Source organism: Zootoca vivipara, chromosome 6 (assembly GCF_963506605.1).
Source record: "Zootoca vivipara chromosome 6, rZooViv1.1, whole genome shotgun sequence".
Lineage (NCBI taxonomy): Eukaryota > Metazoa > Chordata > Lepidosauria > Squamata > Lacertidae > Zootoca > Zootoca vivipara.
The window spans coordinates 94,481,431-94,508,410 of record NC_083281.1 but is presented as its reverse complement, the minus strand read 5'-3'; the positions used below and the strand labels follow the sequence as shown (position 1 = coordinate 94,508,410).

General features: G+C 43.6%; 1 protein-coding gene across 1 annotated transcript; it reads right to left on the bottom strand.

Annotated features, from left to right (window-relative positions):
* Positions 1-235: 235 nt before the first annotated feature.
* On the bottom strand, positions 236-25,252 carry NCAPH (non-SMC condensin I complex subunit H). Its single transcript, XM_035117551.2, has 18 exons — positions 25,136-25,252; positions 21,717-21,954; positions 21,522-21,615; positions 21,047-21,139; positions 20,298-20,436; positions 18,976-19,097; positions 17,251-17,440; positions 16,472-16,563; positions 15,420-15,625; positions 14,126-14,274; positions 13,640-13,746; positions 10,485-10,607; positions 10,175-10,282; positions 6,542-6,718; positions 5,390-5,506; positions 4,213-4,298; positions 2,655-2,730; positions 236-2,450 (listed from the first exon to the last, which is right to left on the bottom strand). Exons 2-18 carry the CDS (start codon positions 21,947-21,949, stop codon positions 2,391-2,393), a joined length of 2,172 nt encoding a protein of 723 aa, XP_034973442.2. The 5' UTR covers positions 21,950-21,954; positions 25,136-25,252; the 3' UTR covers positions 236-2,390.
* Positions 25,253-26,980: the final 1,728 nt, after the last annotated feature.

Sequence of the window (26,980 nt, the reverse complement as noted above, 5' to 3'; positions counted from 1 at the left end):
AATCTCCAACCAAGTGGTAATTTGAGCTGCCCTTTTCAGCATCACCTACCCAAACCTTTTTGAGACAGCAGAGAAAGGCTCCATGCAATGTATTCAAAATACTGTCACCCACAGTGTTTATCGTTCTGTTCCTGTTAGGCTCTCCTCTGGTTATTCCTACCACCGAATTTACAACACAAGGCTGCACAGCAAGTTGAAACGGCCAGTTCCAGTTCACCAGCCCTCTGTGATCTGTCTCAAGCACTCTACGCATGCCAGGTGACAATGGCACCTATATCAAATAAGGGACTGTGGGGGGCATTCCACTGATACCAAGCATCACCTCCTGTTAGGTTGTCCATTAAACTCATCCTGATTATAGTCTTGGGAGGGGGTTGGGAAGAGAAGTGGGAGGTTTTTCAGCAAAGCAACTATGGAACCATAAACTGGCATAATACTTGGCAGGCAGCTGTAGTCACAAAACAGGAAGTGGATATTTCATAACACTTACATAAACCTGAACACACAATAAACCTGAGCGAAGCAAGCCAGGCTGTGAGGAATAAGGTTGAATGGAACAAACAAGGCCACATTAGCCCATTCACAAGTCATGTTGGTTGGGCTGAGGATCTTCTGGCCAAATCCAGAAAGCTCAACTTTGAGGTTCAGCTAGGGGTTTTGAGGACACAGATTCATTTGGTGCTGAGGGTAAGTTTTTGTGAGCCAGCCCCACTGAAATTAACTTGAGATATGCTAATAAGCTCTTGCATATCTTCTATTCATTTTGGTGGGATTGGCTCACATAAACCAGCCTGGAGATTGGGCCCCATTTATTTCACTTCTGTCCCTCCCTCCCTTCATAAAATGGATCATCCCAGGACAGCTTACAGCACACTAAAATACAGTCAGAACAGTAAAAAAGGTAATTTAGTGGGAAAGGGACATACGGTATTTGGTTTCCCCATCTTGGGTACCCAAGGACAAGGAGGAATCTGGAAAAACCCAACATACCATTCTTCACAGGCAGCAACTTGACTTGAGCATAAAATGCAAAGGGTTGAGGGTCCCATACTCTCCAAAGAATATGTGCACCTTTATTTAAAAGAAATCTCCCCTCACCTTATGTTGCCACTTAAATTTCCCTGCCTAATAAATTCAGTGATTGTGGTAATCACAGTACTGCGTTTTGGAAGTCAGTGGAATTTGCCATGCCATGTTTCCAGCTCTGAAGCTGAAGCAATATGAGTCATCCAAGGTTGTAAAAAGTTTATAAGGTGCCGTGCCAAGTTAAACAGAGCAATAATGAGAAAGCCATTAAAATGAGATCATTGAGATCTATGGGGACAGTAAAACAATCACATGAACTACGATCACATGAACCTTCTCAGTTATCACTATTGCATTAGCAATGTAGCCAGGTGCCAAGATGAGTGGAGAATTTCCTTAAACTCACATGCTTTGGTCTATTTCTGCCCTTGTTTCTACATATATAGAGGCTGGCACAAATCATGTTTACATAACATGAAACATCAAGGTAAAGCAGAAGCATGATTTGCCAATTGAGTAACTAAGCAAGAGTGTGTGAACAGGCATAATGTGATTAGATAGGCATTACTGTGAAACAGAAAGGCATTAGCAAGAGCAAAAATGAAACTGCACACTAGAAAAATAAGGTCCAAGTGAAACAGAGAAGTACATTTATCTATTTAGTTAGTTATAAAAATAGTTACCGTATACAGGATACCACCGTATCAAAGAAATACATTGCAATGGTTTACAATGATAGAAAAACAAAGCCAAACAATAACACCATAAAAAGTTAAAAAGATTTTTAAAACAAGTTAGAAGAAAAAAGAAATTAACAACAAACATCAATAGTACTTTTAATTTCCTGCATAGGCCTGGTGCTAGAGTCCAGATACTCATGCTAGCCCATTCACCAGTTACAGTTTTCTCACACACAAATAAAATTCCAAAAGGATGTGGAGGGTCACATTGTTTATTCCTTACAAAAAACACACATTTGCACAAATATATCAGTATATTCATATATTCAATGATAGAGGAGGTCATAGGAAGAGAGCAAAAAGACATATAGGAGAGTTTTTATATGTACAGGAACTGAATACTCATGTTAAAATAAAGCAAACTGAATACATGTAGCAGGTCTTAGCTGTGATCACAATCAGATAGTGGGAGAGGGAAGTTGCAGAATTCAGAAGAGAATTAACACTAATGGCACTCTTTTCCTGACTTCCCATAGTTTCAAGTCTTGGAATCACAAATTGTTTAATCAAGAACATGTACTGATGTTGCTGATGGCCTCCTCAGGCTCTGATGGTCGCGTGTGTTAGATATAAATTCCATCCTAGGTTGACCAAGATTTTCTTATTCTGCCCCAGTGGCACACATTAATCTCCTTGCAGCACTAAGACTTCAGACAAGTCTTCCACACCTTCTAGCTTCAGGTTCTGGAGACAAAGGGGAAGCAGGGATCAAAAAACATATCAAGCTTTGAAATTTCCACATATGCAGGAAGCGTGGAAAAGAAGATATCATGGACTTGTTTGCCAAGGCCAAGATGCTTATCACAGCATTGCCTGTGTAGGCCAGGAAGAACCCATTCTCTCCAACTTGTCGTTGATGTTATTCAAGTTCCTGCCTTTATCACGTACCTTTTCATTTGCCAGATGCAGGAGGCAAGCAAATGCCAGTGGTGCAGACAAGTTCTTTGCCATCGTGGAAGGCAGTCTGTGAAAGAGAAAAATCAAGCTGAGAAATAGATCAAATACTTTGGGCATGATCACATTAAGCCACAAACCATGGACTACCATTGAACAAGCATTACATGTTGCTAAATAATACTCCCTGCTTTTCCCTCTTTGTCAGGCCAGCAGCAACAAACCATGAGCCTTGGCTAAGCATGACATGTAAACTGATGCTCAGGCTGTGGCTTCCAGCTCAATGTAAGAAGGAACAAAATAGGAGCACATCCAAAACATTTACAGTAAACCATGGTTTATGACTTATAGCAGGGGTGGCCAACTCCCAAGAGACTGCAATCTACTTTCAGAATTAAAATCTGCCAATGATCTACCCACATTTTGGGGGGTTCAGATCAAAGTTTTTGAACTTTGAGGAAAGGAAGGTGCTGAGGAAAGGAAGCCAGAGATCGAACAGCGATCTACCAAAACCTCGCGGGGATCTACCAGTAGATCGCAATCGACCTGTTGGACATCCCTGATTTATAGGGTTGAGTGAATGTGGCCTTAGTTAATAAGAGAGCTCACATCGTGCATTGCACAAACTCACTTTCCCCCTACTAAACAGATCTGGCAGCTATTCGTTCAGAAACCTACCAAACTTGTTTGACCAGTAGCAACAGTGGAGCAAAAGAAATGTGTGCACCCCTGGAAACAGAAGCTTGCCACCCAGACAAGCTTGCCACTTTTGTTCTCTTATGAACTATTATCCAACTCCAGCCATGGGCTGCAATCTTAAACATACCTTCTAGGAATACAACTGGTAAGCATGCATTCTATTAAGAGTACTTTGCACTTCTAGCGTTCTGGTGGAAGGCTAGGTCAGCATACTAGTTGACTTGACTACCTTAGCAGGTTATCAGCAAGACAGCTACTCACAGCTGGGTTATTTTGCAATGGGATAAAACAGGAAGACCTGCTGCATCCCAATCTATGCGTTCTTTTGAATTCTACAACCAACATTCCACTTGCAGAGCACAATCATGTCAGTGACTCAAGGTTGATTTTTTGAATGGTTATTTTGCAAACAGGAAAATTTGATGACTAATTGAAGAATTGAAGATACATTCAGCAACTTGGGAGCCAATGGCAACATATGAAGCACACTTTAAATCATGGGTAGGCAAACTAAGGCCCGGGGGCCGGATCCGGCCCAATCACCTTCTAAATCCAGCCCGCGGACAATCATCGTGTTTTTACATGAGTAGAATGTGTCCTTTTATTTAAAATGCATCTCTGGGCTATTTGTGGGGCATAGGAATTCGTTCACCCCCCCCCCAAAAAAATATAGTCCGGCCCCCCACAAGGTCTGAGGGACAGTGGACTGGTCCCTTGCTGAAAAAGTATGCTGACCCCTGCTTTAAATGGACCCCTGTGTGGTGGTTGGCTCCAATGCTTCAGCCAAAGGATTGAGGTGTAAATGTGTCTCTTTTCCTGGCATCCTAGTCAAAGTCCTGGTGATCTGAAGTACCTATGACATAGATCCTTGATAACGCTGCTGAAGACCTTCTGACCAGATACGACTGAAGAGTTAGCATCTTTCTCCATGACTTCATTCTGTGAAAGTAAGTTTGAAATATTAAAGGTCACCTAGTAAACAAACTGCAAGCCTGTGAAGCAGATACTGTCATGTTTTAAACTTCTGTACTATGTGTCCGTTGGGATGCAGGTGGTGCTGTGGGTTAAACCGCAGAGCCTAGGGCTTGCCAATCAGAATGTTGGCGGTTCGAATCCCTGTGACGGGGTGAGCTCCCGTTGCTCGGTCCCAGCTCCTGCCAACCTAGCAGTTCGAAAGCACGTCATAGTGCAAATAGATAAATAGGTACCGCTCCAAGCAGGAAGGTAAACGGCGTTTCCGTACGCTGCTCTGGTTTGCCAGAAGCTGCTTTGTCATGCTGGCCACATGACCTGGAAGCTGTATACCGGCTCCCTCGGCCAATAGCACGAGATGAGCGCTGCAACCCCAGAGTCGGTCACAACTGGACCTAATTGTCAGAGGTCCCTTTACCTTTACCATGTGTCCAGTGCTTTTAATATTACCTACCTCAGAAGGTTGTTGGAAGAATTACCATTTGAACACCTGCAAGTACTATATACAGTATAAATATTAAGTAGTATATTACTGCTATGACAGATTCTCTGCCTAAAATCAGGGTGTGTGCCAACTGCAGGAATATGCAAAGACAGAAAGCAGCATTAAATGAAATACAACCATAGGTGTGAAATCCTGTGTGTACTGCAGGTACATACAATTCAGAACTCAGCTTTATAAGAATTCTGGCTTTGTTAAAAAGCAAGACTCTAATCCTTATGTTTACCAAGACATACTTGAGCCAGAAGTAGGGGGTGTGAGGAGGGGTAAGATTTCTAGTACCCTGCATAGCAGTGTGGTCCTCCCTGTGATTAGCAAAGTCAATTAGATATTTTTAAAATAGATCACAGAATTCAGCCTTTTAAGTCCAGAGTTCACACAGCCCTGAATCCCAGTTTTCTGCTGGTATTGCTGAACCAAGGAAGCAAATGGCTCCATGTGACATTAAGAGTCACCTGGCTGAGATAAAAACAGGATGAGAGCCTGTCTGTCTGGGATGGCGGGTGGGCCAAGGCGTCACTGGGTAAGGCATTCTGGGTTTCCTGGGGCTGCATACCTCTTGCTCAGTTTCATTTGTCTGGGCATCAGTCAGGAGCAACCACATGCCCTGCTTTAGCCTCTTCATGTCCATCTTTTTGGCAGTCTTTGCATACTGAATATCAATCTTGTTCACCTAGAAGAGCAGAGAAAAAGGAACAGAGCTAGCCAAAGACCATCCAGTTAGAAGGGAAATCTTCAACCCCGCCCCTTATGGCATCAAGGCACAGGCTACTCCCTACCCCCTTGGGCTTGCTATTTAAACTAAACCCAAGAGTTCAATAAGAAAGAGCACAGAAACAGAGGAAGCTAGTGACCGTCATTTTTATTTTGAATAAACACGTATACCTTCTTGGCACCGAAAACACCAACTACCTCTTAGCCCAAACAATAGGGGAGAGAACTAAGTTTTCATCCACCTAGCTTCACCTGGAATTGGCAAGCATATACCCCCACCCCCACCCCCACCATAACACAAGGACTCTGAACCGTGCGGAAGACAGATCCATCTAGGCACAAGACTACCTTATATGCCAGGGGTGGGGAGGTGTTTCAATCCAGAGGGCCACACTCCCTACCAGAGGTCACATGTGGTGGTAGGTGTAGACAGAGTAAAAGATGGTGGAGCAATGAATGTTAAGTTTTATCTTTGGGCAGTAGCCTAATCTCTAAACACAAATACAAGACATCCACAAACACACCCACCCACCCACCACCCTCTATCCTCCAACCAGGCAGACAAGAAGCATGATCAGAGGTCAAGGACACATTCCAGCCAGGCAAAGACAACCAAGGTGGGTGTAAAGCAAGCCCTGCGAGGGCTGTGGCCTGGGAAGAGTCCTGAGGGCCAGCTAGATCCCTGGAGGGCTGCAGCCAGGTCCCAAACATAAGGCTCCCCAGCCCTGCCTTATGCAACGGGGTGGCAGGGAAAGAGAGCTGCCTTGGCCTACACAGCAAGTGTGACAAAAGCCTGGAGCAGCAGAATGGAACTGTAGTTTTTTTCAAAGTAGCATAGCATGAGCCACAGACAGGTTCCAGTGCCACCAACAATATCGCTACAGGTGAAATGTGTGCCACACCTTCAGCTCAGCCCCCCTCGTAGCGCACAACAGACATAAGCCTTAAAGAAAGGAGCTGCTTTGCAGGCCATGCATCCTACACCAGTACTTGCCTTCTGTGGCTCAGCCACCAGGTTCAATTCCCCATAGGTGGTGATGTTGGCCCCAGGGATGCCTCCATGGAGCTCTCTCTCCTGCCCTGCCTCTCCTGCAGGATAGGCTGTCATTTCAAACATCCCATTCTGGCCCACAAAGTCCACAGGAATGTCGTCGTCATCACTGTCACCATCCTGAGTGGGGGGGGGGGGAGAGAGGGAGGGAAGCCAAACAGCCAGTTAAGCTAGAGAGCTAGGAAGAAGAAGAAGAAGAAGAAGAAGAAGAAGAAGAAGAAGAAGAAGAAGAAGAAGAAGAAGAAGAAGAAGAAGAAGAAGAAGAAGAAGAAGAAGAAGAAGAAGAAGAAGAGGAGGAGCTTGGATTTGATATTCCGCTTTATCACTACCCGAAGGAGTCTCAAGGTGGCTGGCATTCTCCTTTCCCTTCCTCCCCCACAACAAACACTCTGTAAGGTAGACCTAGCCCAAGGTCACCCAGCAGCTGCATGTGGAGGAGCAGAGATGCGAACCCAGTTCCCCAGATTACGAGTCTACCGCTCTTAGCCACTACACCACACTGGCTAGGAAACACGCAACGCCCCTCACCCACACATTCAAGCAACATTCCCTGTCTCCCCAACTTTTTTCTGCAGAGTTGCTCCAACTTTTTGAACTCGGATTCCCCACCCCTCTCTAAAACTAATCTACCTTCAAGGATTTCATCTTTATGCTAAGGCATAAAAGGAACTCTTGGATTAAGCCAAGTGGATATTGAGGATATGAAAGCCTTTGGAATGCAGGGAAGATTTCCAAACGCCTTCAGACACTGGAGAACCCAGTTAGTTGTACTAAAAGAAAAAGGTCCCATAAGATCTCCTGTATCCTCCTCCACCAGAGACAATGCATCAGCTACAAGGCACCAATAACTGTGTAAACTAGAGATAAAACTACATAAAAGGGATGTTTTTGCTGCCTCAAGATTTTAACCACTTGAGACATATTGGTTTGCAATTCCATAAGGTGGTTTCCCATGGATGAACACAAATGAGGTCATCCATTCTACTTGCTAAAGACTTTACAGCCAGCTAATGGAATAATCCTTAAACAAGCTTAACCAATGACATATTCTACTGAGCTCTTGCAGTGAGATCTGAATGAGGTCATCCAGGGGACTGCAGTGAGGAGTCATCAATATGTTGACAATGCTCAGCTTTATCTCTTTTACATCTCATCCAGGTGGAGGTGGTTCTGGACTGGTGCCTGGAGGCACTAATGGACTGGATGACAGCTAATGAAGTGAAGCTCAGTTCAAACAGGGCAGAGGTGCTGTTGGTGGGTGGTTCATCTGTTCAGGAGGATAGTGTTCAGCCTGTTGTGGATGGGGTTGTACTCTGCCACAATAGTCAGGCACACAGATTGGGGGAGGTTTACAGCCCCATCATTGTCACTAGAGTCTCAAGTGGATTCAGGGGGCAGAGTACCTTAGACAATCCAGGCTCATTGGCTCTTCCAGACAGAGATAGCTTACCCTCTACTACCCATGCTCTGATAATGTCAAGGTTGTGTTACTGCTCTACGTGAGGCCAAGGATAGCAATGAAGCAATGAAAAAGCTTCTGTTAACTGTCTAGCATCTGCAGTCTGAGCTAATGAAGACCAGAAGGTAGGATCTCTCCTGTTTTAGTCCCAGCTTCATTGGCTTCCTGTTTGCTTCCAGGCTCAATTCAAATTGCTTTAATTCATGTTTTAAAGCCATGTCTTTGGAGCCAAGTATCTATTGGAGTTTCTTCTCCCACTTCAAACCCCCTCATGCTAAGATGTGCATATGAGGCTTTTCTCAGTAGTAAGGGTACCCAGGAGACAGCCTTTGTAAATGGTGGTGCTGCAGCAACGGCAGAAGCTGTGCAATGCCCTCCCCAGGAAGACACCCATTTTGTCTAGTACCCAAATTATAGCAAAGTGCCCATCACCACCCTAGGCTTTCAGATATCTGAAGCTTTAAACTCTTAAGCTGGTGTTGTTTCTGGTTGGCATTTATCATGTGCTGGTCTTTTAGTCAGATTTGTGGTTTTTACTCTTTTGTACCCAGGTGGCGCTGTGGGTTAAACCACTGTGCTGCTTGGGCTTGCCGATTGGAAGGTCAGCGGTTTGAATCCCCGCAGCGGGGTGAACTCCCGTTGTTCGGTCCCTGCTCCTGCCAACTTAGCAGTTCATCTAAATGCAAGTCACATGACCTGGAAGCTGTCTGCGGGCAAATACTGGCTCCCTCGGCTTATATAGCGAGATGAGCGCCACAACCTCAGAGTCGGACACGACTGGACCTGATGGTCAGGGGCCCCTTTACCTTACTCTTTTGTAAGTTGCCCGGGGAATAAATTTCCCAAAATAGGTAGTCCACATAGCCAATTTTCAATAAGGCTGCAATCCTAACCCCACTTACCCAGGAGAAATCCCCAGTGAATCCCTAAGTATGTACATCCAAGTAGAAAATGGTTAGATTGCACTGTAAGCCAAACTACGTATGACCTTAACAATATTACGGTATCACTCATGGTTCTATTTCCCTCTTCTTCATCCATTGTTTCAGTGATGCTGTTAAGTCTTCACATACAATATTATTGGTTATGCCTTTCAAATCACATACAGAATACAGTTACTAATTGTATTCTAGTAACATTCACTCAGAGTAGACCCAGTGAAATTAATAGACCTAAGTCAGTTTAACACAACCCCAAACATTTAAAGCACAAGAGATGGTATTCAATCCTAGTCCTACTCACTGAAGTTAATGGCCACGACTAATTCCGGCTTGTTCATCTCCATGTGTCTACTCGGTTGGATTTAGTTGAATAAAATTTTATATCACTTTAATAGTTATGGCTTCTCCCAAAGAATACTGGGAACTGTAGTTTAAAGGTACCGGGAACTGTTAGGACACCCATGGTTGCCCCAGAGAGCTAAAATTCCCAAAGTTTCCCGGGAAAAGGGACTAATTGTTAAACCAATCTAGAAATTGTAGCTCTGTGAGGGGAACAGGGTCTGCTAATAACTCCCAGCACACTTAAGCTACAGTCCCCAGGATTATTGGGGGAAGCCAAGGCTGTTCAAAGTAGGGTAATGACCACTGTTTCCAGGAATATCTTTCGTTTAAGACTTTTGTGAGCGAGCTGAGAGTTTGTTTGGACCCTGGGAGAGAACCCAGAGGCTGAGAGGGAGGGTGTGTCAGAAGGGAAATGAAATGATATTGATGCAAGTGTGTGTGCGTGTGTGTAACTTTGTTTAATGTAACATTTTTATTTAGCTGTGTATTTTTTAATATTTAAGTTGTCTGTTGTTGCTTCTCTTTTGCACACCCCTTAGAGAAGCTGTCTGTGCCATGGTTGCAAAATATTATCCCCTTTCTGAGGTCCAGACAATGTGGGATTATTCCTTATTCTAGTTAGGGTCCCTCAGTTGCTTGAGCGCCTTTCGAGGTCCTTCAGATAATGTTGCACTGAGGCAGAACCGACAAAAGCCACCGAGGTTGTTAACCAATAGGAAGGCTGCTAAACCTCTCTGCCCAGATTGGCAGCCAGCTTCTATAAGACTCACAAAAAACCTTCATATAAGAAAGGGTGCAATCCACAGTAGTGTTTCTCTGATCTTTGCAGCTTACCTGCAATGCAGGACAGAAATTGGAGGTGTCATTGGGGTTGTTGTAATCATACTCTTCGACCTCACTGTCGTGACTGGACGAGTCACCCTGCAGTGGCACCTTTGACAGCTGCAGAAACCAAAGACTTGGGTGACTTAGGACATCAGTCACTAATGGGAAAGAACATTAAACTAAAACACACTCAGTCCAGAAATTGCCTCAGCACACCCTTCTGCCCAGAGCAGCTGACTGATAACCAAACGAAGCTGATACTGCAGTAATGACAAGGGGAGGCAAGGCAGGAGTGTTGCATGGCATTGAGAAAGCTTACCCTATTGGCTGGCTTAAGAAAGAGGCGGGTGAGGTTGTCTGGATCATAGTGGAAGTCTGCAGGAAGAGTTTTGCTTTTCTTGTTTTGACTTTCAAGGGTTGACTTGGACAGAGTAGTAGCTGCCTGTTTGAGAAAAGCAGAAGCTCACAGAAAAATCAAGCACTCCCATCCAAATATCACCTTTCTAAACCTTAAGTTTATACTTGGGACTGGAATCAAATCTGATTTGCATATGCTTTCGTTTATCAAGACATACTTCAGCACCTCCTGTAGTACCTTAGCACTGCAGTTTGGGAATCAATGATATAGGGCAACACACCAATAGTCTGTGAGCTAAGAAGGCAAGAACAAATGTTGCAAAAGGTAGGAAAAGTAAAGTAATCTGGAGATATTTCCTCAAAACTGCAGTCCCTGCATTGATTGATTCAACTAGCTTGAATTTTAGACCTACTCCGATTATATAAAAAAGAATGCATGATTATTATAAATGCTAACACTTATCAAGTCAAGGCTGCTTATAAGAACTAAGAGTTCTTAATTTGTAATGGGAATATTCACACGCTGTCACCCAGAGCCACACTTTCCAAAACACTGGTTTAGAACCAAGACAGCTTCTTTGGATTTAGGTGGAAAGGAGAAATAAGAGCTGGGTGTCATCAGCACCGAACCCCCAAACTCTGGACAAACTTTCCCAGAGGTTTCACCTAAGTGTTAAATAGCACAGAGGACAGAACAGGATCCTGAGGGGCTCTAGAAGTTCCCCAGCACCACCTTCTGGGTTCACCCCCTCCAGGAAGGAACAGAGTACACTGTAAAACAGTGCCTCCAAGTTCCATCCCAGCAAGGTGGTCCAGAAGGATATCATAGTATAGTAAGTTGATAGTACAAGAGCCACCAAGAGGTCCAGAACTCCTCCGGTCCAGTTCCTAGCATAAAGTAGTCACCAAGGAGACCAAAGCAGTCTCTGTCCCATAACCAGGCCTGAAACCAAACTGAAATGGATCTAGATTATCAGTCTTTTCCAGAAACCCCTAGAGCTGAGAAGCCATCAGACACTTCAGTACCTTGCCCCCAAATGGCATTTCCCTGTTTCTCCGAAAATAAGACGTAGCCATAAAATAAGCCATAGCAGGATTTTTAAGCATTCAATGAATATAAGCCATACCCAGAAAATAAGCCATAGTGATAGGCAGTTTAACCTTGTAGGTTAAACTGAACCATACTTATAATAATAATAATAATAAAAGACATCCCCTGAAAATAAGCCATAGTGTTTTGTTTTGTTTTTAAGGGAAAATAAATATAAGACGGTGTCTTATTTTTGGAGAAACATGGTAAATGGTATTTTGGAGACTGGCCAATAATTATCCAGTACAGTGGGATTCAGGGAGGGCTTTTTCAACAGAGGTCTTATAACTGTCTCCTTTAGGTGTGCTGGAACGCTGCCTTGTTGTAAGGAGGCATTGACCACTCCCTCCACCCACTCAGCCAATCCCCCACTGGCCCTTTTGATAAGTCAGAAAGGGCAAGAATCCAGAATACATGCAGTAGCTCTCACATTTTCAAGGATCCTAGTCTACATCCTCAGGCTGTACAAGTTGATAAGTATCCACTGGATAAGCAGAGGCCAAAGTTACATCCACTGGACCTGTATCAACTGTAGTGTCCAAGTCAGAACAGATTTGAGTGATTTAGTCAGCAAAGTGCTGAGCAACCTGTTCACGGAGAGCTGTCAAGTGGTCTAAATTATGACATGGGCCTTTGTAAAAGACCCCTGACCACTTGAAACAGCTCCACTGAACTGAATCAGCTCCTTGCTGATGCAATGGAGGCAAGGGGGGGGGAGAATACTTTTTCACTGCTTTCACTGCCACAGAGTAGGTCTTCAAAGAGGTTCTAGCCTGTGTTCTGTCAGACTCATTTAGAGTTTCCCAAAAACGTTGCTCTAGTTGCCTTCTCCTACTGCTGACTGTCCTCAACATGTTGTATTCAAAGGCTTGCCTTCTCTAAACATGGGACTTCTCCAAAGTTGTAATGGGTAGCAGCAGTTGACAAGATCTATCCTTCTATATATATAAAAATGTAGGCATTGCGCACGCAGATGTAACAGCCTTTCTCCATAACCGCTGAACTCTAATGTAACAAATTTGGCCACAACGTTCCATGCCCATCAGTGAGGGATCTGGCATAATTTTTTCCCCAGAAAAGCAAACCTTTCATACCTAAAATAATGATGAAACACAAAAAAGTGGCGTCCAAATTAGACGTCACCAGCAGAAGCTCTGAAGACTCCAGCAGCATCCAATAGAAAGGCAGATCGCCCACTGCTGCCTGCAAAGCCACACCACCAGATGACATCACAAAATTCCACAGCAACCAACTGAAAACAGGCCTTTTGCAGCAACAAGGCCCAACATTGCCAAGTGGAGGTAGGGGGCTGCCTGGGGGGGGGGCGAACAGGGGGCAGGGATAGGTAATGGGTCAGAACAGGGTGGGGGAAGACACAGGGATGAAACCTGCCCTCTCCACAGTATCTCGTCTTGGCTTTGCAGAGTGGCTTTGCTGAGTGGATTTAGGGGCCTGCCTGGGTAGGGGATGGGGGGGCAAATAGGCCGCAGCATAGAATCAACTGAATATGGGCCTTTTACAGGGCCGTGCCTTTGGGTAGAATAAATGTTATTTCACATAACACACGTGGGTAGGGGAGTCAGGGTTGGGACAGGGCAAAATTTTACAGAACATGCGTATTGGGGGAATGATTGTGTGCAAAATGAACGGGTCACAGGGATAACGGGGGGGGGGGGGGTTAGACAGAGGAGAGGAGGGAAATCACAGGGATAAGCCAGGGGTGGGAGGAAGAGGGGGCATAATAGGTCATGGATCAGGACAGAGTTGGGGGATTCACAGGGATGAGGGAGGGGGATGAGGGGGGAATCACAGGGATATGTGGGGGGGGGGTGAGGGGAGGAGTGGGGGAATCACAGGGATATGTCATGGATCAGCACAGGGTAGGGGAAATCACACAAATAACCCAAAGCAACGTGTGGCAGGGCCAGCTAGTTATTCTATTAAATATTTTTAAACTGTTTTTAAAGCTAGTAATTAGTGTTAACAACCACCCACATACACGTCCCTATCAAGAGTTAAAATCATACCCTTGTTTTGCAGAAGTAAGGCTCAAAATCAATCTCATCTTCAAAGTTTATCTCAAATACTTTTTTGGCAGCCTTTCTTTTGTTTGCTTTCTCAGGGTTGGCATCACCTGTGAAGAGTGAGTAGGAGCAACTGAGTGGAAGATGTTGCTGGATCTGCTACAGATGGTTAACAAGGGTTTATTAATCGGTGCTGCTGCTTGTTTCAGAGTGATTCCTAAAATGTTGAACATCGCCTCAGTTGTCTCTATTACAATCTCTATTACATACCACCTCACCTTGGAACTCTCAAACCTAATTCGAGGGTCAGGATAAGCTTTGACAATGCTTTGCTTTGACTGAGTCACATCTGAAGAGCCATGAACTGTGGATTTCATGTTCTGAGAAGATTTGCATTTCCAAATTCTACACAGGACCTATAAAGCTGTAGGTCAATATGCAAGCAGAAAGCTAGGGAACGAACTCCCACGACTCCCTTCACATCCTTACCTTTATGGTGAGGCTTGAACCGCCAGTGCTCTGGGCCTGCCCACATGGACATGGTTCGGGGGCTGAAGTAAGAATACTCGCTGGGCTTCAGGGACAAATGAAGTGACATGGACCTGACATCTCCTTCCCCCAGGGGAACCACTTCTTTTCTGGAAGAAGTACATACACACGCCTGATTATAAAATTCACCAGTTTTATTCATTCTCACCAAGATTTTATTCTATTTGTAAAACAAAGCTTCCTCAAGGGTTTTTTTAATTCTCCCCACCATTTTAATTATTTTTATGAATCATTCCCTGTGAAGCATCCTGAAGTGATTTCACAATGAAGAAAAACATTCAGAGTAAAACATATAATACATAGTTCATAAACCTTTGAAATCCACTCTTAATTGAATGTAAACAAGAAAGTCATAGGCCAACACAATACAAATACAGTGGTACCTCAACTTACGAACGACTCAACAACCGAATTTTTCGACTTACGAATGGGGGTAATGGCCGCGCGCTTACGAATGTCTAGATAGGGTTGCTTCGACTTACGAATTTTTCCATTTCCAATGCATTCCTATGGGAAATCGCGTTTCCAATGGCGTTTTTCGACTTATGAAGGTGCCTTCGGAATGGATTAAATTCGTAAATCGAAGCACCACTGAAAGAGTCATTTCAGTTCAGCAGAGTTATATACAACAGAACAACACACACCCAATGTTAATCCCACATTACCCCTCTACAATAAACTAGAAAAGTGTTAAAATATAATAAAATGCAAATCCCACTCCCTGCCCCCCATCCCATTTTTGGAACCTGGCTCATTTTCCTTGTTGCCAGAGTAAATCTGGCTATTTGGATGGTAATGAAGACATCTTTGCATGCAAGCAATACATAGATCACAATGGGTCTGCCTGACAGAGATTGGAGGCTACAAGACTTGTGTAACTATGGTGCTTGTATAAGGGACCACTTAACAGGTTATGGGAGACATTCTCAACCTCACTGGATGAGTTGAGATTATGAAACGTTCCATCCAGTAAAGCAGAGGGCATATACTGGAGGCATAAGGCTGGAAATGATTTTCTTGAAGGAGCAGCGGTATGGATTTTAAAACAATTTTCCAAAACTTCAAATCCAATTCTAATACTTACGGGGATTTAGAAGGCTTGTTGAAAGAAAAAGATCTTCAACGGGTGCTAAAACACAATAGAGACCATGCCTATTTGAGGCGAGTTCCAGAGGGTAGGCACCACCACACGAAAGGCCTGATTCCTACACAAACCATCCAAACCTGGACATACCTTAACATTCCTGGTGTTAGTCTACATGACTCCACCTTTTTGGAGAACTCTCCAAGGTCCTTCTCAACCGTCTCGTCCGGGATGTCAGCATCAAAATCGTTCTCTGCTGGGTCCTCAGAATAGTCTCCAGGGTCACTATCAGTCTCTGCATTGATGTCAAATGCCTGGTCACTCTTCTTAAATTTATCCAACAAAGCAGTCACTGACTGAAAACAGAATAAAATGTAAAAGGAAAATCCTTCTGGAGGCAGAGAGAAGACTGACAACAACACAATTAGTGTATAAATTGTGTGACTTCAACACAGAAAGGGGGGAACATATGAATAGCTGCTAAATTGTATACAAGAACAAAATGCATTTTAATTCCACAAACAAGAATAGGCAATAAAAATAAGATTACAAAAATACAAAATGAATCTCATCCACCCAAAATGATGCCTATACATCAATCTGATGTGATAAAAGTAGAAACAAAACTCACTTCAGTCTCCAAAAGATCTTCCTCAGGATCCAAGGAATTTGTCACAAAAAGTTAGTTGACCTATTTAGATATGGTTACAGGTAGGTAGCCGTGTTGGTCTGGGTCGAAGTAAAATAAAAAAAAATTCAGTAGTAGTAGTTGGTCTTTAAGGTGCTACTGAAGGAATTTTTTTATTTTACTATTTAGATATGTAAGCCAGCTATATGTAAGGTAAATGACTAATTGCACCCATAAAGCTACCATGCCCACATGGCGAACATGAAGATATGAAGAACATTTTAAAATATGGTGCTTTTATACTAAGCACCCAAACATATACACTTTTAGGATAACCTCTAAATATCAGAGTCCAGATGTCACCTATTCAACGTAATAGCAATGTGCAAATGTGAGGCTATAGGTACCTCTGCCTGCAAGATTAAATGGTTGGCAATGAAGCTTCAGAAACATTTTTGAAAAAAAACACAACCACCATGAAATGCAGGCAATTACGGGCTAGAAACTGAAATAGCTTTGAATCCCATTGTGTAACCAGTTCACTTTATTCACTGCAACAGCCGGCTTGACATACCTCGTTATGGGTTTCACTGTCCCACTGGGTAAATAAGAAGCCAGCCAATGAAGGGCAAATGGGGCGCTTTTCAGCACACTGCAGAAGGATGGCTAGAAAGGAAGACGAGAGGAGTTGGAGATTCCAAGCCATAACTGCCCCTCTCTTATGCTACCATGTTTCCCAAGAGATGAGAACTCTGGACGAAAAGAACTCATGGGTGATCTTCATAGGCCCCCGATCTTTGCACTACTAGTAGTAATTTATATCCTTGATCACTGGTAACCTGGCTGAGGCCCTGGTATCAGGGGGGCTTGGTACCATGTCTCCCCAACCCTCCACTCATTCAGTTTCTACTCCCTGCAGACTTCAAGGATACAGGCACCTGCTGTAGCCACAGCTGCTCCATCTTTGATACTTGCAAAGGGATGGACAAAAGAGAGCCTTCTGTTGAGGGTAAACTCATTTTTGGAGCCTGGCACATGATATCTCTTCCCCAGGGCATTAAATGAAGCAAACATTCCCCACTCCCTACCAAATCAAAGTAGAAAGAAGATGTGGTATCAAGCCTCCTTTTGCCCTGCAAGTATCTCTTTCTTTATAAAGCTTAGCTCCTGTGAACACTCAGACTGGTTCTGCCTCCAGAGGTAAAGCAGCATGATTCATCTATCACCGCAAAATGGAAAGGTCTCAATATATATGTGACCCCACCTATCCTATCCTGGCTTGTTTCTCAGCCTACTCAAAATGAAACATTACTGCACCTAGAAGATGGAGAGTTAGCAACTGTTAGCACCTACACTTAAAGCCTGTCACTTTCACGTGAGAAGATGTTGGCGGCTCAGCAGTCATAGAAGAAGGCAGGGGGATGACCATGGAATCAAACAGAACTTCACTGAGAAAGCTGTGTACATGAAGCATAGTGAGGAAAACACCAGCCGTACTGCACTCATCAAAGGAGGCTGCTGTTCTCTGGAACATGGGATCAACCTGGTTGGGTAGGGGGAAAACAACAGGAGCTCAGGTTCAAATATCAAGTTCAATGAAACTTTGCAAATGCTGCTTAACATTCACTGTTTGGACCAGTAGCAAAGGTTCCATGTCCCCAAACATGTTCCCAGAAGTATGTCATGTAAAGCTAATCACACATCAAGGGAAGGAAACAGAAGCCACCAAATATTTCCTTCTCACTTCTCATCCCTTTTCCACCCACCATAGCAAAAAGGCACATGGTTTTACTCATAAGATATTTTTTACATCAAGCCTCTTCAGTGATTAACTAATACAACTGACTGCCTACTAAGTGATCAAAAATATATACCTCAATATGAAGCAACACATTTTGAATTATTATGGAAAGTGCAAGAACCTACCATTACAGACGAAAAGGTCCCATGCTTTACTAGGTCTTCAAATATTTTATCTCCCTAGTACAACAAAGGACAAACAAAAGCATCCTTTGCTGAGCCCTAAAAATTAAGATTTGCCTCCTTTAAAAATGAACTCAACTGATTTCTCACCTTAACTATAGATTCCTCATCCGTGGCTTCAATTGGAAATAAATAAATAAATAAATAAATAAATAAATGAATAAATAAAGTATTACTTGCCCTTCATCCTAAGGTCTTAGGGCAGTTTACAACAATTTACAAAGCATACAATCACATTCATAGGAGCCAACTCCTAGGAGCTGAGGAGTCTTCACCCCCCCAATAAAATATTTGAGGGGGTCTGAACACCCTAAAGTTGATGGGCACTGTGTTTCAAGTGGTGTTCATGCACCATGTCATGTGATCCATTATGCAGGGCAGGGCTTCCTTGCCCCCCCCCCAATATTTTATTCAAGTTGGCACCCCTGAGCATGTTATGCTAGCCTTCACATCCCATGTAGAAATGGTCTGAGGCCACCCTAAGATCACAGGCTGCATGGGAACACAATGGCACCAATGGTGCAGGATTCCAGCTCCTGTGGAAAGTCTATGCACTTAGATATCCATAGATAGGCTTTCCCCTGCATACATCCAGACTTCATGCATGGACATTGGCCCCACAGCTCCTTTCTGTGTGTCAAGGGAGCTTAAGCTACTGGTCATTGATACCAACCCAGTTGCACTCTCCAGACTGTGAACTTGCTCTGCCCATGAGCAAGGAAGCACTAACTTCTCACTTTGTCAGATACTCTACACATTGTGTGCAGGTGTATGCCAGACATAGAACAGTGGAACAACATTCCACTCCCTAAAGGTGCGAAAATTCCTGCATTGCAGGGGGTTGGACTAGATGACCCTCTAGGCACCTTCCAACTCTACAGTTCTATGATTCTATGAAAAGGATGGATCCCCACAGGAGCACAGGACAGTTGTAATGAACCGACCAACAAAGATGAACCTGTTGTTCCTCCACCACCCAGATTTCTGCTTTAATTTCTCCAACTATTCTCCCAGAAGATGCTGTAGGCAGATAGTCAACCAACTACTTTAGGAAGGGGGTGTTTGAGAAATGTCCTTCGGAGCAGGTTCTCTCACCTCACACCTATGATCTTCGTCGGAGATATTAATATTATTCAGATTCCGTTCAATAGTTTTGTACTGGTGCTTCCTCTTGCTCAGATGTGTTTTGGAACTCTCAGAATCCACAACCCCTCCACCTACAAGAATGGTCACAACTCAAGATCGTCATCATCATCATCATCCAGGTGCAAGTAGTTTCCAGCAATACTCAGTTACAAAGTCCAACTGTTCTGCTATCTTGCATCATTTACAGGTGAAAAAGAAATAATCTCTCCTGTTCCTTTACACTAATGGATCTTCCCATCTCCTCAATTATGCTTTGACTATCTCAAAAAAATATTGCAAGTCACTTTCATGACATGAGATTTATACTTGTACCTACTGACAAATGCAGGGAAGAGAACGTAACTATGAAAGGGTTTTCTGACACAGGTAAGTAGAGCTGCTTGCAAATACAGTACAGTCTTTGGTGGGTTGGATGTTATTCAACTTCCCATTCAAAATAAAACAAAAACCCATAGGCGATATATTGGAGACACAAGGCTGTGAAGACTTTCCCAGAAAGGAGGCACCATAAGGGATACAAATTAATTATCCAAGGTGAATGTCAGTTTATATGGTGTGTACCAATAAGAAGACATTTGTGTGGTTGAATACAAATCCCACTTGTTTAAAAACAAAAACTAGAGATGCTGAGAACTGATCTGGGACTGTGTGTCCCACAAATAGTGATGTGGATCTGGGAAATTTTAAATTGAAATTTTCCCAGAGAATATTCTATTTTCAGCTTCCATTGGAAGAGTTTCTGATGCCCTGGTGAGTAATCTAATTTAGCATGTTTCTTTTACTTTTTAGTAAAGCAACAACAACAAAAATGGTATGTTTTAGTCTCAACACAGCACAAGTATTAGACCTGATATATTTGAGGGGAGAAATTAAAGCACACTTAATGTGGTTTAACATTTTATTATGTATAATCTTTTACTGAAATATTTGTAAAAATCTAAAGACAGGCAATAGTATGTACTGCCTTAATACTGTTTCAAGTAAACAGCATTAAGGCAGTACATACTATTTTATGTCTTTAAACACTAAAAACTTCACTCCGTAACAGATTTCAGTTACCCAAATAACTTTGCATGTGTTGACTCAATCATCTGAAATATATTAATTAGAACTTGCAACGGCCAAGCTTGCCTTATCTTGTTTGACATCAATTCATAGTTACTAATGAAACAGATTTTTTCCACCCCACATTTCCTACAGCTGTGCTATGGGCCATCCCCACCTATGCTATTCCAAATCCCATGCTCAGCTCATTGTGTTAAACAGCACACCTGTATTCAGACCATCCACAGGCTCTGCAGTTGCAGAATGTTTGCCCAGCCCTCCAAGAACTCTGTAAACATCTGCATGGACAGCGTCAACTTTTGCTGCATAGATCTTTGCACTGGCATCCAGGGTACCAGCTGCTACCTGTAAGGGGGAATGTTAAGAAAGAAGTTAACAGTGGAACTAAACTTTGAGTGGGCTACTATGAAAGTACAGACTACTTGTCAACAAAATAAGAGAAAGCTTCCTTTTCTTTTCTTTTCTTTACCTTGCTTCCCAGACTTTCCACCTGCCCTCCTCATACCCTGGGCTTCTGTCTCAGGCATAGTAGCCATTATTTAAATATACCCAACTATTCCTTTTCGGCCTGGTTGTTCCTCAGTCAAAACAATCTTCCCTCACAATGGCTTTTGGCATCCTGGAACTAGCCTTTCAAAGTCTGGCAAATCCAACCTGAACCCTCCATACATGAATGTGTGGTACTGCTAGGTAGAATATGGTGGCAGGCAGGCAGTTTTCGCTTTCTGCAATAGATCAGTAAGCAAGCTCTTCCAGAGGGGGCATTTTTAAAAATTTGCTGCGTGGAGCACACTAGGAAGAATAGCAGTGTTTCAACACATGACCCTCAAAGAAGCGGAGTGTAAGAAGAAACCCAGGACTCTCCAAAAGTTACCAGAAGTCGATATGCAGATCATGCCCAACCTTTTCTGTGCACATTCTCTGTCACAGGAAACACATCAGGAAGGCCTCTAACCTTAAAGTTGGTGGGCTCAGAGTCCTTTTGTTTGAGTATTTCTGTCATGTAGTCGATAAGGTGCAAACCAAATACATTCTTCGTGGTGATTTTCTGGAAGAGGGAACAGCAAGTTGACATTATTGACAGCTACATTCTTCATCCTGGAATCTACAGTAAACAATAATCTTAGAATCTGCAACAAGTTCATCTAAATCCTGTGCGAAGAAAGGTCTAATTCTACAATCCACTTAAATGATACAAAATTTATGAAAACTTACTTTATTTGTATCATTAATTCTCCTTCAAGTTAACATGTATAAGTTTAATAAGCTATGCAGGAGGAAAGATGGTCAGTATTCTGAAGGTATAAATCTAAATTCAGAAGCATTTTTACATTTATATGAAATCATGGAATACAAGCAGTTCTGCCTGTAGTAGCCAGAGCGGCTCTTGATAAGGGTGTGTCTTTGAAGTTAATGCTAGACTTACTTACATTTTCTGTTGAAAGTTTGATGCATGTGGAATAATGATCTGCAATTTGGGCATTTGACAATTGTGGAATTGCTGGCAATGATGTTTCTGCTTGCCTAAAACAAAGAAACAAGCAAAGCAGTGTAGTATAGCAAGAAATATATATCTCTCTCTCACATACACAGACAAAATATCGATGCTTGGGCAAACCACTTACTTGTTGGACGGGGACTTTATAAACAGAGGTGACTCGGTGCTAAACTGCAAGTCAACCACTCTGGAGCGCCGACGCTGCTTCCTCTCTCGCTCATCATCATTCCCAGGGCAGTTTTGCAGCACAGGGGTGCCTGTGGCACTAAGAGGCTGCCGCCTAGTGCCAGGGGACACAAAGACACTGTCGAAAGAGGCATTTCCTTTAGAGCCGGCAGACTGCGGCGTTGAGGCACTCATTGTTGCTAGGAGGGAAACAACAGCTAATGAGATCTACAATTCCTTGGTAACGACAATTGCATTGGCTTCCAGTTCATTTCTGACCACAATTAAAAGTACTGGTTTGATGTCTATCATGCCGCAGCACTCCTGCTCTATGCCCTCTTTGAGTGGTTTTGTCTGCCTAGAAATGTGTTTGTGTGCAAACCTCTGGATTTTATGTGGCTGGAGTGTAGCCTACTGCACAGGGTATAGTCACATTGCTACACCCACTTTCCCCTCTCTGGACTCGCCTACTTATTGACTCCCACCTGTGCCCATCACTGGAAGGCTGCCCATGAGAGAAAGGAGTCCTTGAGCTGAAATAGGTTCCCTAAACTAAAGTAACTCATTAGAGCCGATGATGTGGGCAAGAAAAGGGTTCTTTCGCACACTTTAGGGCCAGGATACATGAAATACCATCTTCTCCAGTATGAAACTTGCTGACAGTTGTACCTTGATTTTTGAACAGCTTAGTTCTTGAACGTTTTGGCTCCCAAACGCCGCAAACCCAGTGACTGTTCTGGTTTGCAAACTATTTTGGGAAGCTGAACGTCCAACAGGGCTTCAAACGTCTTGGAAGTCGAACTGACTTCTGGAACGGATTCGTTCAACTTCCAAGGTACGACTGTATTAGATTCAGGGAAAAGGGTCTTTTCCATGTTCTGCACTTGAGGTATGGCTGGTAGAAATTTTTTGGGGGGGGTCCTTCCCTGGCTGCACCCAGGCTTTGGAATTGCCTTTTTCACTGCTGCTGCACACTGGCCAACGTCTTGGGGTCATGGTGGATAGCTCAATGGAAGGTCTCAGTCCTGGTCCATCACCTCCATTTCAGATCCCATGAGCATGTACATGGAATTATTATTTTTTGCTTCAACATGCAGCAGCTTGCGCTTGTTTATAATGAATTGCATTTCATATTTTACTGCCCTCAGCTTAGAGGCCCTTTCAGGAACTCTTTACAATCTCTTTTTGATTTAACGTCTTGGCCTCCTCACTGATCACTCCAAACTCTACATCATGTATGAAGTAAAAAAGCACAGGTCAACCGCACACCTCTATCTATATGCGTCACCATCAACAGCAGGAGTAACTGGGAGCTCCCAGTAGCTCCCACAATTTTCCCTAGACAAACGTGACCACAAGCCAGCCTCTCTCAAACTTGGGTCCCGAGCTGTTACTGGACTACAACTCCCATCATCCGCAGCTAATAGGACCAGTTGTCAGGGGTGGTGGGAGTTGTAGCCCAGCAACATTTGGGGACCCAAGTCTGAGGCTGCTTGAAAGCTGCAGAGGCCATAACATTAAATCATGAGGATGTGCAGCAGGCAGCCTCCCTATGAGGCTCACAGGTGTCCCAGGACATCTCAAAGTAGCTGTCTAGAATTTCAGAAATAGACTGGAAAGAGAAGTTGCTGAATTGCAACATTACCAAACTGAAAAGAGATGAGAGTGGCGCTGTGGGTTAAACCACAGAGCCTAGGGCTTGCCGATCAGAAGGTCGGTGGTTCGAATCCCCGCGACGGGGTGAGCTCCCATTGTTCGGTCCCTGCTCCTGCCAACCTAGCAGTTTGAAAGTACGAAGTGCAAGTAGATAAATAGGTACCGCTCCGGCGGGAAGGTGAACAGTGTTTCCGTGTCCTTCTCTGGTTCGCCAGAAGCGGCTTAGTCATGCTGGCCACATGACCCGGAAGCTGTACGCCGGCTACCTTGGCCAGTAAAGTGAGATGAGCACTGCAAACCCTGTTGTCCGCAACTGGACCTAACCGTCAGGGATCCCTTTACCTTTACCAAACTTAAAACCATGGAAAGACCTGGTCTGAATAGAGACATTGGAGTCTTATCTCATTATACATAATAAAGCTATTTTTAGCCATCTTACCCCTTGCTTTTCCCTCTAAGACCAATTGCAGTAGTTAACAGTCGTCAACAGGTTTACCATACCTATCAGCCAATCACCCATTCCCACCACCCTTCTGAGTAATACCCCTCCCCACCCTCTCACTATATATAAGGGTCTGATGACTTCTGTTTCAGTGTATCTGAAGAAGTGTGCATGCACACAAAAGCTCATACCAAGAACAAACTTAGTTGGTCTCTAAGGTGCTACTGGAAGGAATTTTTTCATTTAGGTGTTCTTAAGTTCAATGTCTTTGTCCATGGAGATTTTACTTTCTTGGGTTCCATGATCACTGCAGATGGTGACAGCAGTCACGAAATTGAAATATGCCTGCTTCTTGGGGGGAAAGCAATGACAAACCTAGACAGCATCTTAAAAAGCAGAGACATCACCTTGCCAACAAAGGTCCGTATAGTTAAAGCTATGGTTTTCCCAGTAGTGATGTATGGAAGTGAGAGCTGGACCATAAAGAAGGCTGATCGCCAAAGAATTGATGCTTTTGAATTATGGTGCTGGAGGGGACTGCAAGAAGATCAAACCTATCCATTCTGAAGGAAACCAGCCCTGAGTGCTCCCTGGAAGGACAGATCCTGAACCTGAGGCTCCAATACTTTGGCCACCTCATGAAAAGAGAAGACTCCCTGGAAAAGACCCTGATGTTGGGAAAGATGGAGGGCACTAGGAGAAGGGGACGACAGAGGACAAGATGGTTGGACAGTGTTCTTGAAGCTACGAACATGAGTTTGACCAAACTGCGGGAGGCAGTGCAAGACAGGAGTGCCTGGCGTGCTGTGTTCCATGGGATCACGAAGAGTCGGACACGACTAAACAACAAAGTTCAATGTGCACAGTTGCTGGCTGCCACAACCAAAGCTCAAGCCCGAAGACTGAAAAGCTTCCTCCTTCAGAGCGCGTCCGGCAGCCACGATTCCGCCGGCGCGAGGACTGTGCGCGTCCCCAGCCAAGATAAGAAGCTCCGCGCCTCCATGAATCTCTTTCCCCAATATGAGCAGCCTTCGGACGACGCTTGCGCCCGCCAATCAATGTCGCTTCTTTCAAAAGTTCTCCCTCGCGCATTTCACCGCTCCCTATTGGCCAAGCCTTTCCACTGTCGACCAATCAGCTTCTTACAGCGTCTCTTTTCCGCCCCCCGCTCCCCCCCCCACCCCGTGTAGGCGCCTCTGAATGTGGGGAAAGGCTTGAGGCAGCCGCGGCGTGCTTTGCCTTACGCATACCTTTAATTACCCGATTAGCTGCCCTTAACTTACCTTCCCTCCGCCGCGTGGTAAGCCACCGGTTCACAGTTCCCAACCGGCAACCATTTTCCGCGTCACAATCGCAGTTTCTCCCGTGACGTCAGCGCGCAGTTAACGGGTGGCGCGAGGCTAGGCGCGTGCCACGTGGGAGGAGCTAGAGAGAACAGAGTTATGAAAAGGATAGAGAGTCTATTCCTGGAATTTCCGAGTTTAATACATCTCTCAACTGTGATCTAAAAAATAGGACTGTCCTTAATACAGTAAATGCAGATTGTATTAGGTATTTCTTTTTTGATAAATGAAATACTTTGTAGATAATTAAAAACAACAAAAGTGTAACAAGCTGGTGGGCTGCATACACATCAAATATTTAAACATTTGACTTTCCCCAATCAATCATGGGAATTGTAGTTTACCCCTCACAAAGCGACCAAAAAGCTACAATTTCCAGATTCTTAGAAGTTGCCAGCTAAAAATTCATATTAAAATGCATAGCATCAGAAAAATGATAAAATTTGAGAGAGTGTGTGTACCAGCTGGCATATCTTAACAAATATTTGTTAATGCATAGTTTTAAAGAGATAACTGAATAAGCAGCCTATATATGTTGTCGTATGTACATGTTTTCATGATCATAATATATAAGAGCTGATTTTTTTTTTAAATACTTTTACTTAATTTCTGGACTTGTTTTTTGAATGGTTCTTTTTAATTCTGATGTGATATTTATATTTTGTTTATGAGTAAATGCTTTATACAATGTTATAAGAAAAAAAACTGCTCCTTTCCCTTATGGGGTAACCAAGAGCCCGTATAGAGTCCCTAAGTGGGTTCCTTATCGGTAGGAGAAAATATACCGGTCGACTTTTGAAATTGTCCACCCTGTAGCTCAAGACCACCCTCCAAAACATCATACATATATCACAGAAGAGGCAGTCTACAGCGGAATTCCTGCCTGCCAGGATAACTGATAATGGTCACTGATTGCATCACCTGGGCAGCCTGGCCATTCTTTTGTGATGGTTAATACTTTAGTTCCTGAATCCAGGTCACAGGCTCACCCTATTCATACACAAATACGCTCTTAAGGCAGGTAAGCAAAAGACAATGGAGAGGCTTTCCCATTTCCTTCCTCCTTGCAAATAAATATTTGAGATCAATTTGGGAGAGTCAAAATGGTTTCAGGATTGCTCTCCTGTACTATTTCAGACACTGGTTTATATACATATGTATGTGTTTGCCTTGTACTTTTAAGAACTTTATATTTGAGCCATTAGAATTCTTATGACAACAATATATTCCATTTTGTAATTACCTGTAGAAATATTTTTAAATTATAGATTTCCCTGATAAAGGCCGGGAGTACCGGTAGTCCAAAAAACACTGGATCAAAAATAATTTTCTTTTTCTTACCCTATGCTTTTTGCTCTTTGCACTTCTAGGGCTGGTTCCTCAATTAAATAAACTTTAGTTGAGTTGTATCATATGAGCCATAGCCAATTAATAAATTAATGAATCAGTTAAGCCAGAGTGGCATAAATTATTAGAATTTGGGGCTAGGTCCTGGGGGACCTGGGTTCAAATTCCTTCCTGCTCTGCCATGAAATTCACTGGTAATTGTGAGCCAGTCACATCTCATCCTAACCTCCCTCACAGGTTTGTTGGGAGAACTGGGTGCAGCACCTACAGCTCCTTGGAGGAAAGATGGGACATAAATTGTTGTTGTTTAGTCGTTTAGTCGTGTCTGACTATCCGTGACCCCATGGACCAGAGCACGCCAGGCACTCCTGTCTTCCACTGCCTCCCGCAGTTTGGTCAAACTCATGTTCGTAGCTTCGAGAACACTGTCCAACCATC